Source organism: Tubulanus polymorphus, chromosome 5, assembly GCF_964204645.1.
Source record: "Tubulanus polymorphus chromosome 5, tnTubPoly1.2, whole genome shotgun sequence".
NCBI lineage: Eukaryota > Metazoa > Nemertea > Palaeonemertea > Tubulaniformes > Tubulanidae > Tubulanus > Tubulanus polymorphus.
The window spans coordinates 20,904,276-20,928,456 of NC_134029.1; the positions used below are offsets into that span (position 1 = coordinate 20,904,276).

Sequence of the window (24,181 nt, forward strand, 5' to 3'; positions counted from 1 at the left end):
ACGAAACCGAACTCGGCCATCGCGAATCGTCGTCGTCGTTTCCGATCTAGGTTTTAGCATTTTTCGACGTCGAGTTTTTTTTTTTAAGTCGATGACGCGCCGAGTACGTATTGCGCGCTGCAATAGGGGGCGCCGGCGGCCCGCGCACCCCAGTTCCGATACATGCAAATCGACCGCGCGGCAATATATATGTAATACGTGTACGTGTTTTACTGTAAGATGATGCGTGTTGGCATAATGATGATGTGTGCGTGTTCGCTGCTGCCACTGATCGAGAAACTCTCTACAAAACAAATTATATATTAATCGTTGAATGAATGCGTTAAGTCAATCTCGTGGACGGCTTGATGAGAATTTAATTCGAATCGCGCGTGTGATGAAAGCAGCTTCGTACGTACGTCGTCGTCGTCGTATCTGTATGTATTGTACATGTAAACAGACATTTAGAACAATATATTACTAGAGTAAAACAAACAACGCTGATTGTATGATAAGATGTTATTACTAATTTATATCTCTCCTGGTAATCGATTATCTGCTTGCTATATGGCGTTCGTCGAATAGTTCTATACGATGAACCCGACCTGTTCGCACACTCTTTACGCTCTAAACACGTACGTTCGACGTACGAATTTCGATGTTATTCGATCTTTCAACTCGCTTTTCTCCGCCGCCTCGCGTCATTTATGGATTTTCGTGAATTCTTGGCGGTTGCGTTTTGAGTCGAAGACGAACGACCTACTCTTCTAAAAAAAAACTCGATTAACCCTTTCAGTGCTGACTTATAAATACCCTAAAATGCTGGAGATATTTTGAAAATTAAAAAAAGGAATTCAAACCCAGTGACTGTGTTGAATACCATAATTATCATTAGGTATTAGTATTCAGCTGTGGCAGGTGCTGACATCTTTCATTAGAGATAAAAACTAATTACATCGATAACACCGCAGAGCGGTGTATTCGCAAACTCCATCACCGATTTATTTATACACCGCATTGTGGTGTAGATGCACTGAAAGGGTTAAGATCTTAATAATTCTTTTGAGAAACGACTTCTTCGTTCGTTCTTCTTCTCATAAAAAGCGCGCGGTGAAATGCTCGAAATTGTCGAGTTGAATTCCGTTTAGAAATATGTCTGTTCTCTTTTTCTATCTGTCTTGTGTATAAATTATAGTCTTGACAATTTTCTCAGACCAGTATTATCGAGAATGTGTTAGTGAGGCGCTCTGGTAGCGTCCGTTTGTGACTTGATGATGATGATAGAAATTATAATTAGTAATGAAGAAAAAAATAATGATTATAGCGAAAGATGAAAAAATGTTTAACCATATCAGAGTAATTTATTGAACTTTATTTTTCACGCCGGCATTTTAGGGATGTCGGTCGCTATTATTGAATTTACAGCAAGGCTGGGCTTTCAAATTATGTACATAGTGATGTCTTGTTTTCGTTTCCGCAATAATAATAGGACGATAGTAAAGCGACAAGATTCGGATATGACGATTTTGGTACGAGTTCGCGGGATATCAAACAAACAAAGAAACAAACGCCTGCGTGTATCTGTGGCAGCTTTTTTTTTTAATATCAAAAAGACGAAGCTCTTTCAAAATCCCTCTCTGTCCTGTTACCCGGATAACTAAGGGATCAAAATCCTACTCGATCGATGTACACTTATTATTATTATTTATTTATTTTTTTACGACCGAAAAAATATTGTTGACGATTATTATTAACCGTTCAATCGTGTGGTACCCCCCCTAGCATTCGCTTGGAACGTCTTCGTCGTTGTCGTGCTGTGTCCGTTAGTAGTTTTTGTGATCGGTTTCTTATTCAGTTCTCTCTATTCGCGCGCTCCATCGAGTAATCGGCGTAACGTTTACGGACGACGCGAGGCAAAAAACGCAAATAGTTGTTTTCGATGATTTAGTTGGTTAGTTTATAATGTTGAGTAGTAAGTAGTAGAAACGCATGCTTTAAACTTCGTGTCAGTCTCGCTATAGTGTATATATGTTCTATAAATAGATAGGGTCTATAGCTGTCGTCGTTGGGTCTGGCGACGATTTTTGTTACTGTTTTCGGTCCGCGGACGGTTGACGAAATTCGTTAGACTTAGTACGAAAAGAGTCGCGATGTGCTCGGAATGTAGATAATATACCCGTGATGTTAATGCATTTGCATATCAAGGTTTTCGCGTGAACTAAAATCTATTTATGAATTGAATTATTTTGTAAAAAAAAAATCGACGTTGGCAATTCCGATGAACTTACATATATGTATGTGTGTATTTGAACAAATTAGGAATACCGTAATTATTAGTCGACGAATTATGAGGTATAAAAGTTAGCGTAGATGTATTTCGTTGATATTCGGCCAGCTGTATCGAAGAGACAGTGTTCTGAGATATACGATGATAATTTTTGTAAAAATAAAAAAAGAGGAAGAATTCGTGCATTTCTAGCTATTTAGTCTTCCCATTCACGAGAAACTGATAGACATTCTATTTATAGACTATATGTACTCTCGGTGCGCGAGTTCATAACTGGTGTCAAATATTGGCCATCATCTCCTTGTACTGTGTAATGTATGTATCATAAATTTTCCACCTATGTGAATAGCACATATTTACTCAAAATATTGTAAATAAACATGACAATAAATAAATGATATAGTAATATAAATTAATATCTTCACGTTCGATTTTTGTTTTTCAAATTCTTCGGAAACGTGTTTTGGTCTTGAGGAGTTTCATCGATGCAAGGATCATTCATGCTAGTTCGCTATTGGGCGTCCATTTCATCACAAAAAAACGAACTGCTCGTAGGGATTAGGATGATCTCTGTGGAAATAAAAGCCGACAGAATAATGTTGATATTATCTCATATATTGAACAAACAAACAATTTATCGTCATATTAATATTTATTTCCCAGAAGAATAAAAGAGATTCAATAAAGAAATTATAGTGGAGAAAACACTACGTTTATCGATGATGAATTAGATTTGAACGTACACAAAAATATTCTAATTAAGACAGATATACCAAAGTGAAGCAGATATCGACGTACCCCCGGTATATGTAGTAGCACAATGAAATGAAAAAGGAGGAAGACTTTTAAACTAAAGATTGCTATAACGGAATTTAAGATATAAGAAAAATATCTACTGGTATCTGTTTCTAACTTTCAGTGCATCAAGTGACAAGGTACAGTTATAAGAGATTTGAGTGAAATAATCTGCTAAAAACAAAGGGTGTAAATATTATAATGCATGGGTTGTGCATAAAAAATTCATGACATATTAAGTACAGCGAGGAAACTTATTCTAACCGGAGTAAAAACCATTCCCTTAATCGTTGCAGTGGCACTTAACTTACCAACATATTTTGATGAGAAAAATGTGCATTTTATAGACAAGGGAATTTTTCAGAGTTATCAAGGCTTTTATGAATTTATGAAATACATGTGTTTTACATTTTAGTTCCTTCACCGATTACATCTTTTAAAATATATTTCATGTCCCAGCAGTTTTTTTAACACATTTCGTTAATCAAAATGAGATCACAGAATCTTTAATCATCGTTTTTGACTCTTTTCAATCACCTCGAACGTAAATAGCACAACAAATTTGTCTTCATCACTTAAAAAATGAGGATGATCATTACGACATATCCGATGTATTGCACCAAACAAATGTATACGGTCAGTGTTTTTAATAAGAGCCAGGTCCCGGGTCCCAGACCCGTCTAAGGACCCACCTGCTTTTTCAAACCAGCTTTTGTTTCAGGGACTGTGACATATTATGGGAACTCCTGTTTCTCGAAGGGACCTGGCTTGTTAATTTCTTACTGAAAACACTGTACGGTACGAATGCTCTACTAAATGAAACCTAACATACCACGTGATAAACAACCTAAACTTTCCATAGAACGAAATGTTTTTTTTTGGCATTAAAGCTCTGTACACGAGTTACCGAGTTAACCTCCTATTTACACAGATCATAGGAACACAAGTTGTCTAGATCTCTAAAGAAGTTGGAAGTCTTTGTTGATAGATCCCGGCGAGAGACCGGGCAGCGATTAATAGCATTTCTCTCCGCGAAACGCCGCTATACGCTAAATGCCACTGCTTTCTGTCCACGTGTGGCATACGTTTTTGTATAACTTCGCCTAAAGTCACTGAAAATCCCGACCAGCGTAAATTGTAATCGGCCGGCGTTTCGTCTTGTATTTGCGACACGATCTCCGTCGGTATCGGTATCGCCTGCGTGAACAATTGTAACTCGATATCGTGGCGCGGATCCTTCAACAGCAAACAACCGATATCAAACCATCTGAAAATAACGAAAATATTTTTCATTTCATGAATACGATATTTTCAGTCACGAGAACACAGGCACTTGAATATAGGATTTGACCGTGTTGGTGTGTCGAAAATGACAACATTAATTGTAATCTACGATAAAAAATTCACCAGATACGCCATCTTAAATGCACACTCATCGCCTATCTATACTATACAGATACAGTATATAGACAAGTGGTGCAAGTTGCATCATGGGTAAATTCCTTTATAAAACATGGTGGATGATTGAAGTAGGAATAACATATCGCTGGTGAATTATGAAATATTTCTCCACGGAAGTGTCTGTGTCAAAAATCATCGACTCACTTATCAGGTAATAATTCTGCCATGAAATTTTCTACGGATATGACAGGTTGTTGGCTGGCTATTTCTCCGGATCGTCTCAAATTTGTAATTCGTTCTTCAGCAGATTTCACTCCGGATGTATAACCAACTGGCTGCGGCGCTGTTGTAACATGTGATGCCTAGATGAAACATAACGAACACAATTTAGTCGAGTAATTCATAGAATGGAATGTACAAGGGCTTTGAAAAAGAAAATTCATGAACCTGAGGTCGAACTGTAGCTTTACCAAATACTGTCTGAAATGCCTCTCTAACTGCACTGACTTTGGTCTCTTGTTCTGACGTTATAACGATATCTATATCTCCTCCACTTCCTGATTATGAAAATGCAATCATTAGATACAAAACTTGAATATGTAATATTTTGCTTCGCGTTCAATACAAAGTCTCGGACTTACTGATATATTCTTTCATTCCTGGATCTAGTGTTGTGATCATAGTTTCCATACCAGTCTACAAAATAACCATTAAACCAGACCAAAAAATGAGATACTGATTCCGCAAGATTTGGAATTTATCTTTTTTCTATATCAGTCGAAATTACCTTCATTTTATTGATAATCCTACTTCCGGCGAACCAGCCTATAATACCGGTTCCTGATGGAGATGCTGGTACCGAATTTGAGCTACTGATGTCGATGTCGATGGATGCTTCATTCTCGCGAGGAACGCCCTGAGATGGCGGGGCAACTGGCACCACTGTTGGTACTACAGTCGGCGTGGGATAGACCGGAGCAACTGCGGGCATAGCGGGCGATGTAGGGAAGACAGGTGGTGTTATTGGTCCACTAGATGGGGCAGCTGTAGGGATGACAGGTGTGATGTTGAACGCAGGTGGAGCAATAGGGGAAGCTGGTATCACAACTGGTACAGGTTCCGGAACTGAAATGAAATATTTCAAACGTGAGAATTTTACATTCACCAGTAATTCAGTGAACTATTGACGCTGTTTTAAATTGGCTCCTCTTACTAGTTGTTGATACTTTTGCTGGTGTTACTGCAACAGTTTCTAAGATAGACAAATAATTTATGTAATATTATTAACGGTAATAACATTGTAATTATTCGACTGAGCAATTAATGATAAAAAGTAATGCACTTATAGGTTACTGTACCTTGTTTAGTTTCAGTCTCAATAGCAGCTTCTTGCAATTGATTGCTTACTGAATCGACTTCCACAGACTTCTCTGTTTCTTCATTTGTTTCTTCCATCATTTTGAAGACTTATATTATTAATGCTGAAAATAAAATGCCAACTCATCAAACTATCAATATCGTACTTGTTAGATTATCCTCATGGTAGGCTGTAGAAATTATCGAAACTAAGCGTCAATAAGCCTTATACATGTAGAATACGAAAAAGATACGTCATCTATTTTTGTATTCAAATTTTTTGTCGAGGCAAGGTCTTTGTGAGGCACCAATGCTTTTATTTAGACAAGGAAAGAAGTGTCTTCCAGCAAGATCAAGATGGAGGAGAACTTGAGAAGTTGCCAGTTCGGAACGATGGATAGGCCAAAACCGGCTAAAGACGACTGATCACAAGCGAATTAAACACTGACAACTGTTCCTCCATAACCACCTATAATTTTTCCAGCATAAAACCACAAATCTCAAAATAATTCTATTTCCTAAGCCAGCAGGAAAAACAAATTCATGCATTATTTACCCAACAACAATATGAACTGCCACGTCTAATGGGATATCCCTACCTATTACGTCATTCGGTGATTTCTCGGGATTCCGTCACTGATACTAGTGCTGCCATTTTGTGTGGGAAATTCGAACTGCAGTGTGTGTTCTGTGTTCTTCTGCATCGATGAATTTTGACAGTTTTCAAATGCGAATGGGCTGGATCATCCTCGTGTACGTTAGCCCACGATAGCTCACAGCTCAAGGTGGTTAGAGAGGCCTAAAACCTAAATTCTATTACGTGGTCGAACCCGTGCTGTGGGAATTTTTTGATCCACACACAGCACAGATTGAAAACAGTCAACCACTTCACCACCTCACGACAAAACCACGCGGCGCAAGTCGTGCGCGTCAACTGACTGTATGATGATGATAATAATGTATCACGAATATTACCATTTGAACTACGTGTCTAATTTACCTATTAAAGCCAAATCATAATCCAGGTCAGGGCCCCCTCCGATCAATGACGACTGACCTGACGTGTTGAAAGTCCGAAAAAATTCTTTATTTCAAGCTAAAGAAAAGAAGAAATAAAACAAAAACTCAGTGATGTTACGCTGTATTGTATAGGCCTTCTAAGATGATGATCTAATACTTTTATTTCAGTCCATCTTTCAACTCACTTTAAAATAGGCCTAAATACATGGGATAGAAATAACGTTAAATCAACTCCATTATTGATTAAGCTTAAACATGATGCTGTATCAGAGATGTATGTCATAAAACTAAAGAAAATGTCATGAATAATTGATTGTATATAAAACGAGATGTTATTAGCTGGGATATGCTTCAAGTGATTAATACATGTACTGTGTCTTTTGGTTGAGTTCAGTTTCACACGAGACCTGTCCAAAAGTGACCCTAGATGTTAATAAGATTGGTCTTCAGTATCTAGTAAGATTGACTATAGGGTGAAGTTGGCGTTAGACTGGGTCTTAAATCTAGGCCATGACTGTAACCGATCCTAATCTAATACATATAAATAGGATTAAGGCTTGATTGTCATTAGTGTCATATTAAGTATATCGTTCAGTAGTCGAATGAGATGTAGGCCTAGCTTAAAAATCTATTAAACCCTAAGGTCAAGATGATCACCTCAATATACTTGTACGTCTAGTGCTCAGGATTATATCAAATCAACTCCGTGGTCCATATCTATACGTTTCTATTTAATCATTAATGAAATCAATGATCGATTAGTTGTTTGTGATGGCGCATAATCTAAGATTAAAACTTGTAGGCCTACAGTTAGAAATAAAGACGGGTTGAAGCCAGTTACAATATACTAGTTTGTAATAGGCCCTGCTTCTCCATTGAAACGCTAATCCCGAAAGCAAATTATGAAAAACGTTTAGACTTTATACGTTAGCAATATAGTTTTGCCTTTTTAATTTTGAAAAGGTCTCGAGAATGATTTCCTTCGATCAATCAAATGCATTGAATTATCAGTGGATTAAGACTTTCTACAATCAGTCATTTGAGTTGTGTGTGTCTATAGACTAGGGGTTGACCTGAGTTGAAAACCGTGTTCGAACTACGAAACTGATTAGGTAAAACAATCTATATTTTCATTGCGGATAATGCGACCTTTGTATTAAACATTCAGTACACTTGCTTCGAAATGTCTGTAAATGAACGTGTATGTATTTATCATAGTGTATCATATTGTGTAATTATTTATCCGTACAGATACAGTCTTAACTTATCACAATGTTATCGGTTCATTCGGTTCATCGGGTTCACGATAGCCGGGTCCAGTGCCGGATCTCACCTTAAGATACTCACAGTCTGAACTAGGCTCTAAATATCGAAATCTATTCAGAGAAATAGATCTAAACGTTGATTTATTATTACGGTTTCTCGACAAGTTTATCCCCGTTAGGCCTAATCGGAATATGATGTGAATATTTTCTATTAAACACCACGATATTTCGGTTACACTATGTCGCCATATGGCTTTCCCCCAGAACTGTGTAAAATAACTCCGAATCAAATCACAAATCTATTAATAAATACGAAGGACGATCATTCCTTTGAGATTTAAAAAAACTCATACGAATGTACAAAGGCTACATACACCAAAAGGCTTTCCGGTAGCTGCGATGATGGCCTAGTAAAATAAAACGAATGTGGTCTCAATATAACAATTTTTACTACAACATTATATCATCTAAGTTTGAACTTATTCTATCATATTTTTGAGCAAATCAATATCTTTCAGTCTCAATCAGCAACTTCTCGGTAAACAAGAGGCCCCGAGGCACTGCGTATCATCTGAAAGCTAATTCTCCGAGTTATTGTCGTCTGTCGTTACTTATTATCTCAACAGAAATTGCGGTCCATCTACATCTATATGATAATTGCGAACAATTGATAGCTTAAAATTGCATGATTCCAATCGCTTATCGAGCCGTAAATGCGTGAATGCGCACGTAGGATTCATTGGTTTCGTACATTAAAATTTAAAGTAAAGAAGTAGATATTGATGTAGATGTAATTATAGTGATGCGCATGTGTCGGCTGCGGTGTGATGGTATTATATCCGGTGTGTGTGAAGGGATGTTTGCGATGCGTCGTTTTGTTTCAGATCGTCGTCATACCAACATACACAACCCCCTACGGCGTTAAACTAACTAGCCTTGTATTTGAAATGATCACCCAAGAGAGATGAAGATATGATTCTAAACCGCAGAGATAGATTTATTTTAAAAAAAACATCGTATTTTTTTATGTAGGCCTATAGATTTTGGATTTCCCCTGATAAGATTTCTACTATTCTGTGTCGTAAACATTTCAGTAATTATTTGTCTCGAAGGAAAATTAAGATCTGTCAGATACTGTTTAATGCACGATAGATTTATCTAAAAAGAACAAGGGAAAAAATCGACATTTTGTTTGAATTTATTTCAAATTTCCTCGAATGAAAAGATTGCTATCGATTCAGTGTCCTCGGCCGCTGATCTGAACAATTGAAATTGCCGATTGAAAAATTTTCTTCATGAAAAAGATCTGGAAGTGCATTCTTCAAATTCTGGGCTATAACCTCGCCTTTGATATTCGGACACGCCCAACTCAGACTTTTGACTAACTCGGAAAAAAGAACTCAGTTTTGTGACTTCCTAAAGTATTTCCTTATCCTTAACTCAGACCGCGGACCAATTCTACTGGTCCAAGTTAATCCGGGTAACAGCGATAGATTCGCGACGTAGATTTTCAGTAAAAGTGGTTTAATCGAAGTAAACGATTGTTTTTTTTTTCTATCTCATCACTAAGTGCAGTGAATCTGTAGTATCGTGTCGGGTGTATATTAAATAACGTTCATCGTGCCGATCGGGAGCGGGAGCGGGAGCGAAGAAAACTGGTTGATTAATTTTCCCGGATTCAAGCCCCGAGAGAGACGTATAATATTGGCTCGTAAATTCTCGAATGATTATGATTAATCTCGAACACGTCGTTGAGATGAAGTGTGTTGCTAAGCTGTTCCTATAAGTCACACAGAACGGGCGATGATGATGGAGAGCGCGGTAGATCCCGCAACAGGCCACAGCCGCGGCGTAATTTTTAATATGAGATACGGAATATTGACGAATTAACGCGTGTAACTAAGCCGGGGAAATAAAACTAAATCTGTGCGCAGTGATTCATGGCAATTGAAGCAGATTCAATGTAAATGCCTGCAAAGATTCATGTAAAAAACTGTAAGTATGGTTAATTGACGTATAGAGTTCGATATTAAGCTCGTATCAGCAGTCAGATTATCAAAGAAATTTCCGGAATTAAGGCTTCACCTATTTTGTAATTCGAAGTTATTTTTTTTTTAATTCGGGGATTAGGTCCTATTTTCAAAGTTCTAGGATTTTTTGTGCATATCCGTTAGGATGAATAATCAGCATGAATATTACCTGGAAAATCTACTTGATATCATCGAAGTTCAATGATTTTTTATTCTGCGCATAATGCATTCGTTAAGATGAAAAATATGGACAAGAATATTCATATATATTTTTATATATCTAATTTAAAGAAAACAACTTATTGTGGCTATAAACAACGGCTTTGTCCCGTTAAATTGTAACTTCTGGGAATTTAATGTGTGTTTATGTGTATTTTTACTGTAATAGCGAAAACAAAAATCGTCTGCAGTTTTGAGTCATCGATATCGTTGTTGTCGACACTATAGAATGAAAATAACGGTAATGCGACGGTGTTATGTCGCGAAGACACCGCTAGTTCTAGGGGAACCTCGAGCACTACGCGCTTTCATATATATCTATTTCAGTAATGATTTACGCGGAACGCGACGAGCACCGTTTTTTTATATTTTCATAACACCGGCAACTATAACTCGAGGTGAACCCGACGACGCGAATACTTCGAAATAACTCTTTTTTCGAAATCGTAATTTATCAGGAATGAATCGCGGATCTGTGAAAAGTTCCGTTTTTAGCTTATATACGACATATTATATATATATATTCGTTTCAAGTATTTAATGATTGATATCAGAAGAAACATTATCACCGTCGTTTGATAAACATAACACTTTATTCAGATAGTAAAGTTTAAACGCCCGGCCATATAATAAATATATATGATAGGATTTGCGTTCGAGGTGGAATATTACGAAGAGGAAACGAGAAAATATTTGCTTAGACTAGAGGCAGGTGAGTGTGGACATAGGGTAGGATTACGATTGAATTGGGGGTGGAATTTAAGCGTGCAGATATAGATTTTAGAAGTATTCCGATTGAGGTAAGGTAAGGAATTTTTGTATTTCTCTATAGTATTCAAGCATTCTTCGAGTATCTTACGATATATATTAGATCGTAATAATGGCATAGCATCAAAGTCTATACATAATAGAACAAAATAGGACGTCTCAGAATATTAATTTATCAATTTTCAAAATATTTCGCTAATTTTTTTCTACTAATATATGTTTCCACACACGTGACATGATGACGAATCTTGCGAAGTTCAGGGTTTTTTGAATGAAACTTTATGTGAAAGTTGGGCAATACAACATGATATAATCTATATCTATTATTACCGTACAGTTATAGAAATCAGCTTCGCATTTTTCTAGCGTCAAAACGATTTCAATAACGCATTTGTCGGCGCACAGTAGTATTGACAGTGCCACCCGTTTAAAAGCGTTTGTTTTGTTCGATTTCACTGATTGCACTGCCGTCGCAATCGAAACGATTGTAAATATTGTTTTTGGAAACCTGTGTAAAAAAATATTTTGGAACTGGTTTTCGTTGGTTATACGTGCGGTGTACTCAACAAATATATACCTTCTTGTTGTACTGTTTTGATAAAATACATTTCAGGGTTCGACTGAGGGCGATAACATTATAGAAATTAGTTTTTCACTGCGGATTTCATTCAGCAAGAACATTTTACAGTTGAATGTATATTTTTCTTAAATTCGTAAACTATGGCGCGTAGAATATCTGTTGATTTAATCGAAAAAAATATCCAAATCGGTTAGTATCTTTTTGATAAAACTTTTAGCTGTAATTTCTATAATACACGATGATCGCTGGTTGTTATAAGAAAAATTGCGAAATGAAATAAGATGACAACTCTTTATCACAAAATCTCGCGAAATCTCGCAATTCCTGATTTGAAGGTCTATCCACGGACTTAGACATTTTGACCGTAATCCGGTCGGACATTCAAAAAAAGTTATTTCCACGCCACACTGATATCCAATTTATTTTAAGAACTACTTAGGACACGGATAATGGTAATAATACGCGTTGAGAGCATTCACATTTCTTTACAAATTAATCCGCCATTTTATTACTATTATGTACTGGTAGTCAGTATACTAATAATGATAATGACCTATGGTCATAATAATCACCAATGGAAGAATGTTTACTAATAAATCCATGTATTATGTGGGAAAATCGTTTAATCTTCGTGTCACACGTCACTGTGGTAGGTACAGAACTCGTGTGTAAATTATTTCATAGAAGCCACGCGCAAATTTAATGTCCTCCGTTTTTAATTCAGTTGATTTTTGAATAATAAACGTTGCTTTTAAATTTCTGAGTGATCTATTGTCGGGGTTTTGAGCGTGGCTGTTCAATCAACTCTTAAAAAGTTTCATCAATAATCAGTACATATTTCAGGCGCTTGACCAGTGATGATCTTCCGTCAATAATTGTAGTCGTTATGGCATTGCAATTATTTGTATGCTACAAATGTATATTCTTTTTATATAGTATTATCGCTATAATTTTTTTTATTACGATAATTTCTAAAATGTTTTTCCTCGTTTTCTACTACACGTACACAGGCCGTTTTTGAATAATGCCTCCGACATATGAAGATCGACCGTCATCGACAATGTACCCATCGACAAACCACGCCGAGAATGGAGACAACACGACCACGTCGCAGACGCGCAAATCTGCTGACGGCCATCGTCTGCCCGTAAACAACAAATCGTTCGTTCGAAAATCTTTAAACGATTATTTTCGCCGGGAGCCGTGTTTGTATTCGGCGTGTGTGTTGCGACACGCCGGTAAGGTATTCCAGGCGTTACGGCACGATATACCCGATGATAATCCCTACACCAGACACATGAAGAAAAAAGACGACACGAAAAAACCGGCGGAATTACCGCAGATCGAATTCGCCAATGATAAAGACAAACGCCGCACGTTCGAGTTAGCTTTCGCTACTTTGAAATGTAAGTTTTTTCGCCTTATTTATTACGCGTTACACGAAGCGCTGTCTCCGGAAAGTCTTGTTTTAGTTCGTGACAATAAAGGGATTTTTTTTGTAGAATCCAAAATGTTTGTTCGTGAAAACAAAAGATTTCTTTGTCAACCTCGGTGACTTATGTAAGACTAAAAGGTTTCCATGTCGTATATTCCCACATATAACATACCCACTGACACGTTTTGTTTTTGTCAAAGAAATTCTTTAAAACGGTTAGTAAATATTTTCAGTGTTTGGAATTCTTTTGAAAAACGAACGATTGTTTTGCGTTTAAAAAACAAATTTCTGGACGAGCAGTTCATACTGGAATAGATCGTTCTGTATTTCTGGACCCGGTTTTATAGACTGGTATTAACTTTAACCCATGGGTTAACTCAACCGGAATTGAATTGAGTTAGCCCCTGGGTTAAAATTAACACCAGTCTATACAACCGGGCCCTGTAGAATAGCAAGAATTTACCTCATATTTCAGACTGAACTACAAATTGCACATTCACTGGGTCAGTAAGGACCCTGAGAACATTTCAATACCTCAAGTCTTTAATCCTGTCAGTAAACATTATCATTATTATTGCCAGTACTGGTCAATGTTTACTCTTCGCGATTGACAAACATTTTCGTAAAACTAAAGTCAATTTGAATAAATTTTAGTTTATAATATTTAGATAGTATTCGGCAAATCAATAAGGCAAACCTTGGACAGAGGAAACTTTCCCGCGAGTAAAAGTTGATTTGTTCCGTGCTGGGCATCTTTTTATTGAATTGAAAACATATATGTGCATACAGCCAGGGTTCATCTGTGTGTCAAACGTTTAAAACACATTCAGATCAAGTTTATCTAGATTTTCAGATTTATTCTGAATGGATATCTCATTTAATACATTATTCAAATTGTCATGTATTTTATGGGTTTTCTCGTAATCTGTCATTTTGCCTGTCTACCTGTCAACCGGCTTTAACAAGCAGTTTGACAGTTTTGTTAATGAAAGCAAAATATCTTTGCACTTCAATACACTCTTAGATCGTGTTATTTTGTACGGTGGCTGATTTTGCAATATTTCGTCGATACTTTTCATATTCGTGATATTAGATTTTTTTTGGCCGAGTATTTTTTGTCGAATGATATTACAGCTCTGCCCCGTTGCTCCATGACTTTCAAACTCATGGTTTAGGGGTCGTCTGATATAATGAACGAGATAAGTGTTTAATCTTTTAGGAGTGACACATTCTCTCCGTGGGAGTCTATATTATCGATTAGATGCCGGGTCACTTGAAGGGAGCCCAGAAATATTAGATTTTCTAAATGGATTTCCTGGTTATGCGGTCGAATCGATCAACAAAAGTTCCGGAAATTAGAGGAAACTTGGCCTGTGACGGCAACACGTTTGATATTACGGAATAAAAAATTCCTGTTTACTCGCTATTCAGAATTTACCAAGGCGCTTAGTGCTACTGTTGATCTGCTGTACAATTTTTTCCTTTTCGCGTCGAATGCATGAACAAGGACCCGATTCCTTCGATTTGATTTTGTGTCTGTTGAAGTCAGTTCATTTTCCAACTGTTCGAGTCATTTTCAGACCCAGAGCAGCTGAATTTCTCCATTATCTAGAGTGGCCGACATTGTGCTAAACAAAAATGTTACCTTGTTTCTCCTAATCACTTGGTAGTAAATTTCAATAAAACATGCAGTTAATTTCTCTGTTATCTGTTTAGCTTGATTGTGATTAAGCTGGGTCAACTTTTAAGCTCGAGAAATAAGGTAGCAATATTTCATGCCTTATCAAGCTGTGAAATATAACCATTTATGAGCCGTCGTTGATATGATATACTTGCTGTAATGAAAGAATGAAATTAAAATCGAAGTTGACTCCATTCACATCTAGGATTGAAAATGAACCAATTCTGATTGTAGAGAATAATTCCCAACTCTAAGCCCTAAGGATAGATTCTATGATAAACGTTGATGTCGTTATTTACTGTTTTTCATCAATAATAGCGACTGTCGCCTCATTAGTAATCGAATCGTTGGCAATACAAGAAAAAAGCCATACGCGATCTTGAACTTGATCTGCCCCTCAGACGTGTTCAATAAGAGTAAATAGCTTGATCGAAGTAATTTTCTCTGACTTAGTTCATTGAATACCCGTGGAACATATACAAAAAATGCTCATATAACTGACTATTGCCCGTAGGCCATTCAGAAGCGTCTGATTAGTTTCCCACCAGACACGAAATAAATTGCAATCGTAAAAGTGTTTATATCACCGTGAAGCGTGTTGGTTTATACGTAATAAAATCTTGTGATTCAAAGATTTGTAAAAGTTTTGTCAGCCAACTAAGAAAATAAGTTATAAATTCTAGTAACACAGAAATGTTCGATTAGTGAGCATTGAAAGGTGTCTTTGAAGTTTTTAACGATTCTTGACGATAAAAATCTCAATGATTTCTTTTCTTTGCAGATCAACCGATCCTAGAAACTATGCTAGACGACGTAGCGTTCTTTTCTCAATATCCCGAGGTAAATTGAGTGTCGCGATTATCATCTGATATCGTAGTCTATATTGTTATGTTGGACACCTTATGATATGTAACCATAGAAACTTGGGAATTAGTGTTTTACAGAGGGTCAACAGCAGTTCATTTTCAATAAGAGACTCAAGAAGAATCTAGATTGAGTTTGTCGATTAAACAGGGTGGCAACTGACCTGAAAGTCAGATAATCAGAAAAATCTAGAAAACAAATCAGGGAAAACTCTTGGGAATTTGACAGATTTTGCAAAATTAACCGGATAACTCCGGGAATAATGAATAAATCATAACATTCTAATACCAAGAAATTTCTTAATTTTGGAAACTTTGCCTCATAACAAGTAAAGAAGTAAAAATTGGAACACTAGAAAGTGGCCACCCTGTTAAATCAACATCTTTTTCAGTTTAAACTTCTTTAATCCAAACATGTATTCTAATCAAGCTAAGCCCTGTCCCCTTTACTTTATTGTTTAGAATACCGTGGTAACTGTGTGGAAATACTGTGGGGATATTACGTTAGTATCAGATGTATTTTTACATTATCTGCACCCAGTGTGTAAAGCTAGCTGTGCTGGTGTCGTCTGCTGATGTCGTCTCGACACGCATGCATAACTATAGCAGAACTCTGCCATAACGCTGATTAACGGGGTTCTGAACGAAAACAAATCAGTCACATCCAAAGCTGATTAACTATTGACAAACTGTCGATACGAAAACAAATCCGCGTTATTTGCCTGATGGTAAAATAGATTGATCCGATCAAGAATCGATTAGTATTGAGTGTTTATTTCAATGCCTAGTGATTTACGTGCCCGATGTCACACTCAGTCGAGCAGAATATTCCATCAGTCATAAGCCATCAGTCATCAGTTTTAAATTCCTCTTCATCCGGTATAAACAGCGAAGAACTCGTATTCAAATATTCGTAAAAACTTCGATTCTTAAAAAAAAACTGTGTGCAATGAATATAGAATATAGCTAGATAATACATGATTAAAACCGAAAATGCCTAAGTTTTACAGATTCAAGGCAAAATTTATTATTCAAAACGGAGGACACAACGGTTCGAATTCTCTTTAGAAACCATCGTCAGAAGTCACACATTTTAATTTTGCAATGATAGATTTTACTTTTAATCATTTAAACTTGTACACTGGGTTTTAATCATTCAAATCTTCACGTCTTCAGTGTACGGGCTATTCTACTACAGATAACATAGACATTAACTTTCGCAAAATGTGTCAAAAGTTCAAGTTTAAACCGAACGTACACGACGAAGCAGGGAAACAAGGAAACATGAAACATGGAATCAACTGTATTTGATCTCGGAAAAATTGTTTCCCGTAATCGCACACGACATAAGCTAGCGCTCGGAAACATGTTTCCGTCTCCTGTTTCCGTTTTTCCCAGCGCCGTGTATATTTGATACAATCTTTGTACATTGTCGTCCTTACAGCCAACGTTCCTCTATGAGTTCACAAGTTCTGATAAAAATCCTCCGTTTTTTTTTTCATTTTAAGCTGAAAGAAGAAGAAGGCGCAGTCGTCGTCACGTTGTACGATTTCCAAAATCGCAAATATCAAAAACGGACTCCAGGAATCAACGAAGAACCGGATGAAGTGATCGAACTCATCGAACAAGCTTTGTACGAAGATAAAACGAAACTGAACGCCGCTTTAGCGCGTAGTCGAATCAAAGCTAATGCTCGTAGTATCGACTATCTGTTGCCGGAAAATGTCCGCGTGAAAGAGAAAAACAGCGGCAGTGTACCCGTAACAGCGTGGATTAATCTATATAAAACAAGGTATAGACATCATCACAATATGCACGGTAACCACAATACTGAGAAATGGGAAATACTTGGAAATTCAAAAATAGTATTTCCCAGTTTGGAAGAAAGATTTTGTTGGGAATTAGGTAGATGTTTGTCTAATGGGGGAAATATTTGGGAAATTCATTTTACACTTCACGTAGCATAGTTCTCGGATGTCAATTGCTTGCCTTAAGCAACTTTCTCCGGCAATATTTCTTGAAAATCGCCTTCATCAACCAATCACCAGTTTTTGTATCATGATGGTTTGGTTTCACGGTGGTTCACTTTTAGGCCCTATTTCCATTTGGAATGATTGAAAAACCGCCCATGAAAAATACTTTGGAATTTTGAATTCATGTCACTGTGGGAACAATGAATATGGGTCTCTTCCGTAGAATAAGGACCACTTTATAACGCTGTAATTTCCCCTGTTTAATCGATAGTCGATCTAATTGTATCCGGTTCCAGTCTTTCAGAAGTGGTAGATGCGCTAAAAGACGACAGGTATTGTATGAAGGCGTCTGCCGAACGTCTGAAGGATGAACAGTTCGCCGTGGATGAGTATTGTAACGACGTATTGATGTTTCCAGCCGATAAACTAGAAACATTAAAACATCACGAACTCGTTCAACAAAACAAACTTATCATACAGGTATTCAACTTATCATACAGGTATTCAAGGGACAGTCAAATGTGGAAATCTAAAAAATCAAAAACGAAGATTTCAGAATTGATCATACGCATGGCAACCTTACCTAAAAATCTGTTGTCATTCTTAAGTGACTGGGGCTTTAATTCTTTTCAACACTATCAACTGAATAAACTATTTCAATTATTATAGAATTGGGCATATACATCTATAGTTTAGACAGGTGGGAATGTTAGAAGTAAAAAATTAAAAAATAGGATGAAAATGATCATACAACTGGTAGCCTTACTTAAAAATCTGTCGTCATTCGTAAGCTATAATTCTTTGAGGAATTAATTTGTTCACTGAATAAACTATCTGAATTACGTTATAGGATTGGACGAGTTGTTTAGGACCACATACGGTTAAACAGATACTGGGAGATGACGCAGACGTCATACACGTGAATATAGGATCGGTATTGACTACTGCTCATATCGGTAGTTTAATGGGTTCTAGCGATTCTATGGTGCTCGGATTCGGTGTTCAAGATGAAGCGCGCGCCGAGGAATTACAACAAAAACTAGACAATCTCGAAGCCAAAAGTATCCTTTCCTTCCTTAACTGTCTTCCGAAGATATGGAAATCTGCTCATTTCATCTTAACTCCGTTTCCCATTTTAAACGAAAATTCTTACGGAATTTGTATTGCCTAAAATTGTTTCTGAAATTTGTCCAAGTGAGTTTATGTAATGCCTTAATGTGTAATTAGATGTGAAGCTAATATCGGAACAGTTTTTGGATGTTGATCCTGAGGAGCCAAAATATCGCGGTATTAAAGTGATATTCATCACTGCTGAATGCAGTAAAACAGCTATCGCCAATCCTATAGATTTCATAGTCAATGAAGGAGAAGGTATGTTAGTGGGTGGAGTCCAATTTCTAAGCTTACGATCCCCGTTGTACATCTTCGTTTTTGGTGGGTTGAAACGAGCGGAACATCGTTACAAAGAACTCCCAGGCGCCAAAGAAAATCTTTTCATAACTCCAAAATACGGAGAACTTACCCAGAATCTAGTTAGAATGCATGTACAGTGAACGTATAATCTAACAGTTTTCGTCTGTCTTACTTGGTGTTAATTGATTGGATTCTTGCAGGTTGAGTCAGGAAAAACAACTTACATATCAGGGAATAGATTACATTTCTCAATTTTATATATATTTTTCCAGATGTCTCGATCCTAAAAGATCTGTCAACGGGAGAATTCGATATGTCGAAAATCGGCGAATTAATTGGAAAACATAGTGCGCTTTTGCGACATGCTTTAAAATGTAAGTTCACTCGCGGATGACAATAAATACCAATTGCAGATATAAACATATATTGAGCAATGAAATAAATTATAATTTTTTTTCAGTTCCACGCGTGGCGTCAGTCGTATTCGTTACCAGATCCGTGCAAGAGCAAGAAAACGAATCGTGCATTAACAAAGCTATAGAATACATCAACACATTTCAACAGAACACGAAGAAAATTCCGTTTAGAGCGCGACCACCAGTTCTCCCACCTGTCAATACTGAAATGGTTTGTGGTGCAATTCTCTTTTGATTCGCTAGGGTTCTTCGCGTCCTCCTTTGAGTCGCTATTGCCTTCAATTCCTACCCGTCCCAACTTTCCGTTTTTTGATGATTTGTAGAATGGTTACAGTACGATGAATGGAACTCTGCCGTATCAAACTGAAGAGCCGCTGTCCGTAGCAAATAGACAACAACAGAAATGGCTGAAGTTCGAACCGTCCAGCGCGCATAACGGATGTTTTGTGGCTATCATATCCAGAGAGGTAAACAAATAAACCTTCCTCTATATGTTTCATATGACTGGCAGTGAAAATTAACTAATCAAAGAGAAAAATTCGAATTATGATTATGTTACGGTAAGATCGCACAGTACAGGAAAAGAAAATGAATCCGTTTCGAATATATCCTAATAGTCATCTGCATGAATATTGTAGTATTCCCGAAGAAGACTTTCGGGATTTAGTCGAAAGGTCGAAATAATGTCAGTATAGCCGAAGGAAACTTTTCTGACTAATTTTTCTTGTCTGTATTGTGGGGGGATTTTACCGTATTATCGTTTCAGCACGAAGTCACAGTGTTTTTATCGAGATTTGTATGGTAATATATTGAGTAAGATTCCAGCATCTGAAATGTTTTACAGGGAGAAGAAGTCAAGGAGTCGGCTAAGGATGTACTCGCACGTGCCCAGGCGCGCGGATTATTCAGCGGAACTGGAGGCAAACATAAAAAAGAAAAGGCTGAGAAAGTTTCTAAAAGCGAGACGGAAGCCGCGGTGACTAGCGGCGGTGGCGGCGGCGGTGTGGAACGGCCAAAAACTGCTAAACCTTCCGCAGGTTCTCGTCGCAGGAATAAATCACCCGCTAAACGAGTACAAAGCACTCCTCAAAGAATTTCTACCTCGTCGGCTTCGTCGAAGAAAAAATCAAACGCGAAGTCTCCTGCGAGCGGCGCTGGGGTCAGGACTCAACTGTCTTTAACTACGAAGGTGTTCCCGCAATCGTTGGATTCGCCTCAGTTGCAGAGAGACGAGAGAAAAATCTTATCCGAACATCAGAAAGTCATCAAACACCCGATGCCATTCAGGTGAATAACATCCTCCTCATATTTATGGACACGCACTAGTTAAGCTACGCACCTGCACAAAATCTGTTATCGATATAGATCTATATTTTCGACTTTGGTGGATTAACTCAATATATACCTGCTACAAGATTTAACCTAGTACATCAGATGTAATCAAAAAGAAATGACTGATTTTTACCCGTCGGAGATTTTACATCTGCTGAGCATTAGTTAGAATTCATATATCATTGATAGTTAGACGTGCTTTTATAATGCTTCGAGATTTTCAACTGATTTTTGTAGCTTTCGCTTTTTCGCAATAACATCATTTTCCATTCAAATCTAGAATGAAATTACAAGATCGTGTTAGACTTTTGTAGACGTACATTCTTCAATTTGCACGGATTTATATGTGACATACATTATACCTCATCTTTATATGGCAATTTAATTCATCTATTATGAAATCTTTTGATGTCACAGAAAAAGGAAAAGAAACATTTTAATTTCCGCGTAAGTGGTATGTATTTGTCGTGTATGACCTGTACAGTAGACTACATCTTGCTCGGTACCGGTCGAAGTCGGTTCGATTTTTGGGATGAACAATTTCCAGCATTTTGTGAAATATTTATGGGGTGGATCGGGTGGTGGACTAGTCCACCCCATCGAAATCCGAATGTGCCCTGTAATAAGTCTGGAAATTCTTTTTGGCCAAGAAAAAATTAGAAATAAAGAAGAGACGAAAAATCCGAATGGGCTCTTCAGGCAGAAAAGCCCCTTTTTGTCCTAGATTTCTCGTGGGAGGTCCACCAGAACCCCCACCATGCAGCCCTCGCATTGCTCTTTTCAAATTAAGTGTCCATCCCATCCCCTGCAACGAATCCTAGATCCGCCCTTATAGTCCCAACGCTACCGAGTAAAACGTAGCTACTTAATGATTCACTACGATGGATATGGCGACTGTTTCTAATATTGATATCTATCAAAAATGTATAACGTACATGACGTGTAAACCTGACTGATATATTTACTAAATTTATCCTGCCATTTATCAACATGTTATGCTCGCTAACGGAAAACAAAAATAGAGGTTAATCATCTTTTACATGTCGTAGCTGTTACTATCATTGCTGTGCAATCTATATTCTACCTATAAACTGTACATGTATAACAGTGAACCCTCTTTATCATGATTTGTTTCTTCGTCCAGATAAATTTCTTTAGTTCTGATATCGTTTTAAATGTTATAAGTCTTGTCAGAATGAAAGTACTCACCATCAGGTCGTATTTTTGCTATGACGTTTTGATGGGTTTCCCATAGGTAGGACAAGGGGGACTTTATCTAAAGATTAAGATTTAGAAACAAGAACAAGCCATTAAGAAAGGTGATCAGGATGTTGATATGATAAAGAGGGGTTACATGTTAATGCGCTCTAATCTTGGGTGTAATCGTTTCTTTCGAAATGGTTACTACTCCGTGCTCTTGAATTACATACACATAACATTGTCGTGTTTCTTACTACTCCATGCTCTTGAATTACATACACATAACATTGTCGTGTTTCTTTCTATGTTGACAGCAGCGACACTAACCCGCACCAGTTACAGCATCGCGCGAATTCCAGGCTGCTTCCTAACGGTATCGTTCTTCTGCCATGTGCCTGTAAAGATTGCACAGTAACGCCCCCTATGCAGATCAGGTATACACTGAACGGTGTGCACCTTACGTGGCTAATCAGAGGCGCAGCGCACCCCAATCAGCGAAATAACACATTCAAGATGATACGCATGAAACCAATTCGACTAATTCCATTTCAATTAGGATGATTTCCAATTTATTGATTTTGACAAAACTTCTAAAATGGTTTCTTGGGGTACCATCCTGCAGTAGTATAGTATTTTGGTGTTAGTATCTTCGTTTCAGCGCATAGGTTAAAAACGATTTTATAGACTTTGCCAAATTTGTTTGCACGCGTTGACTTTTGCACGTAATTTTACTATTGTAGTTGATTTTATTGAAAAAATTATATATATATATATATATATATATATATATATATATATATATATATATATATATATATATATATATATATATATATATATATATATATATATATATATATATATATATATATATATATATATATATATATGTTACAATAAGCATGCACCGAAATTTCTCAATAGACAATTCGATCCACGCCAACTATACTTCTTAACTTCCAGGGAGCGCGGAGCAGGGGGCAGGGAGTCTTTAATTCCCCTCCCAATGCCGGCAAAATTTCGATCGAAGAAATTTGAAATAAAAAGTGCTTTCCTGCAATTTGATGTAAGCCTACGGACCCCAATTCCGCCATAAAAACTTAGCCCTTTCAGTGCACCCTGTGTTAATGCGATGCCAGTTCACCCCTCCCAATCTCGAGGCCGCTCCGTAGCCCCTGAAGTCAGCGTTCATGTTGCTTTGATAATTTAGGCGATTTATGTGTTTCAAAGTTCTGTCTCATAGAAAGCTTTATTCGTTGTGTCGTGATTTTCTTTCGATTTTGCTTTATTTGTTAGTGATAACGATTAGTCAGAGGAAAATCGAGGAATGCAACACGACTGATGGTCAAACGATGTCTACCAGCCCGGCGGCCGAATACTCATCAGGAAAATACAAAACCATCGATGTTGAACTAGGACCGGTTGATCTAGGACTCTCGATCCCTCTCATTAAAACAGTTTCAAAGTGAACTGCTGTGCTCGTCCTGTTAGCCAATTTTTCAGGGTAATATTGATTGTAAATAAGAAAATAAATGCGCATTTAATTATAACTATCAAAATCAGTTAAATACCACGATCAACTCACATTTAAGATGTAGTCAAGTTAATTGATATAAAGATTATTTTACTGGAAATAGGCGTACATTGGAGATGTATCGCTTCTTTATTTCTTTTGTCTCAGAATTCTATTGGTTTTAGTTGAACTGGTCTGTACATTGTACCGTAAAATGTGATATTGTTAGATTTGAAACGATTTATTCTTGTAAAATTAGAATTGTTGATATCTAAATAAAGTATAACTACTTCTAAAATTCATGTTCTTCCACACTCGTTAGCATTCGGGAAGCTGTTTATTGTTTACTGTAGGTCCAACCAAGTTAAACCGAACCCAACCGCTTATATTCATCACGCTACGGGAATCCAGAATCCACGCCAGTCTAAATAGCTTAATCATCCGTTTCTAAAGCAATTCCCTCTAGTCGATGTCTTAGATCTGCAAATCGAGTTATTCGGTCTCCTGTACTTTTTGATATACCGGTACGGTACTCTTAGCCTCAGCTGCAATCTACCTTTTCATTTTCGCAGATGAGCGCTTTTATTGATTATGAGTCTGGTGTAAAAACAATGGCTTACCTTTTCAAACTACATTGTCATTTTTCATTGTCAGA

The 24,181-nt window shown here is 37.2% G+C and overlaps 2 protein-coding genes across 6 annotated transcripts; one reads left to right on the forward strand and one right to left on the reverse strand.

Annotated features, from left to right (window-relative positions):
* Window positions 1-2,909: 2,909 nt before the first annotated feature.
* LOC141905441 (protein PRRC1-like) lies at window positions 2,910-6,416 on the reverse strand. 2 transcript variants are annotated; one of them, XM_074794306.1, is made up of 8 exons: window positions 6,375-6,416; window positions 5,821-5,943; window positions 5,676-5,714; window positions 5,250-5,587; window positions 5,104-5,158; window positions 4,910-5,019; window positions 4,667-4,824; window positions 2,910-4,328 (listed from the first exon to the last, which is right to left on the reverse strand). In XM_074794306.1, the coding sequence occupies exons 2-8, from the start codon at window positions 5,918-5,920 to the stop codon at window positions 4,013-4,015; spliced, it is 1,116 nt and encodes a 371-aa protein (XP_074650407.1). In that variant the 5' UTR covers window positions 5,921-5,943; window positions 6,375-6,416; the 3' UTR covers window positions 2,910-4,012. The 2 variants fall into 2 exon arrangements, with proteins under 2 accessions (XP_074650407.1, XP_074650408.1); XM_074794307.1 differs by lacking the exon at window positions 6,375-6,416 and having other exon boundaries at window positions 5,821-6,124.
* Window positions 6,417-10,704: 4,288 nt separating this feature from the next.
* Window positions 10,705-23,790, forward strand: LOC141906029 (putative methyltransferase NSUN7). Of its 4 annotated transcripts, XM_074795175.1 has the most exons (13): window positions 10,705-11,064; window positions 12,711-13,106; window positions 15,598-15,656; window positions 17,188-17,471; window positions 17,949-18,132; window positions 18,503-18,713; window positions 18,880-19,023; window positions 19,338-19,439; window positions 19,526-19,692; window positions 19,805-19,948; window positions 20,326-20,768; window positions 22,328-22,447; window positions 23,310-23,789. In XM_074795175.1, the coding sequence occupies exons 2-13, from the start codon at window positions 12,725-12,727 to the stop codon at window positions 23,320-23,322; spliced, it is 2,253 nt and encodes a 750-aa protein (XP_074651276.1). In that variant the 5' UTR covers window positions 10,705-11,064; window positions 12,711-12,724; the 3' UTR covers window positions 23,323-23,789. The 4 variants fall into 4 exon arrangements, with proteins under 4 accessions (XP_074651276.1, XP_074651277.1, XP_074651274.1 ...); XM_074795176.1 differs by lacking the exon at window positions 22,328-22,447 and having other exon boundaries at window positions 23,310-23,790; XM_074795173.1 differs by lacking the exon at window positions 23,310-23,789 and having other exon boundaries at window positions 22,328-22,752.
* The last annotated feature ends 391 nt before the right edge of the window (window positions 23,791-24,181 follow it).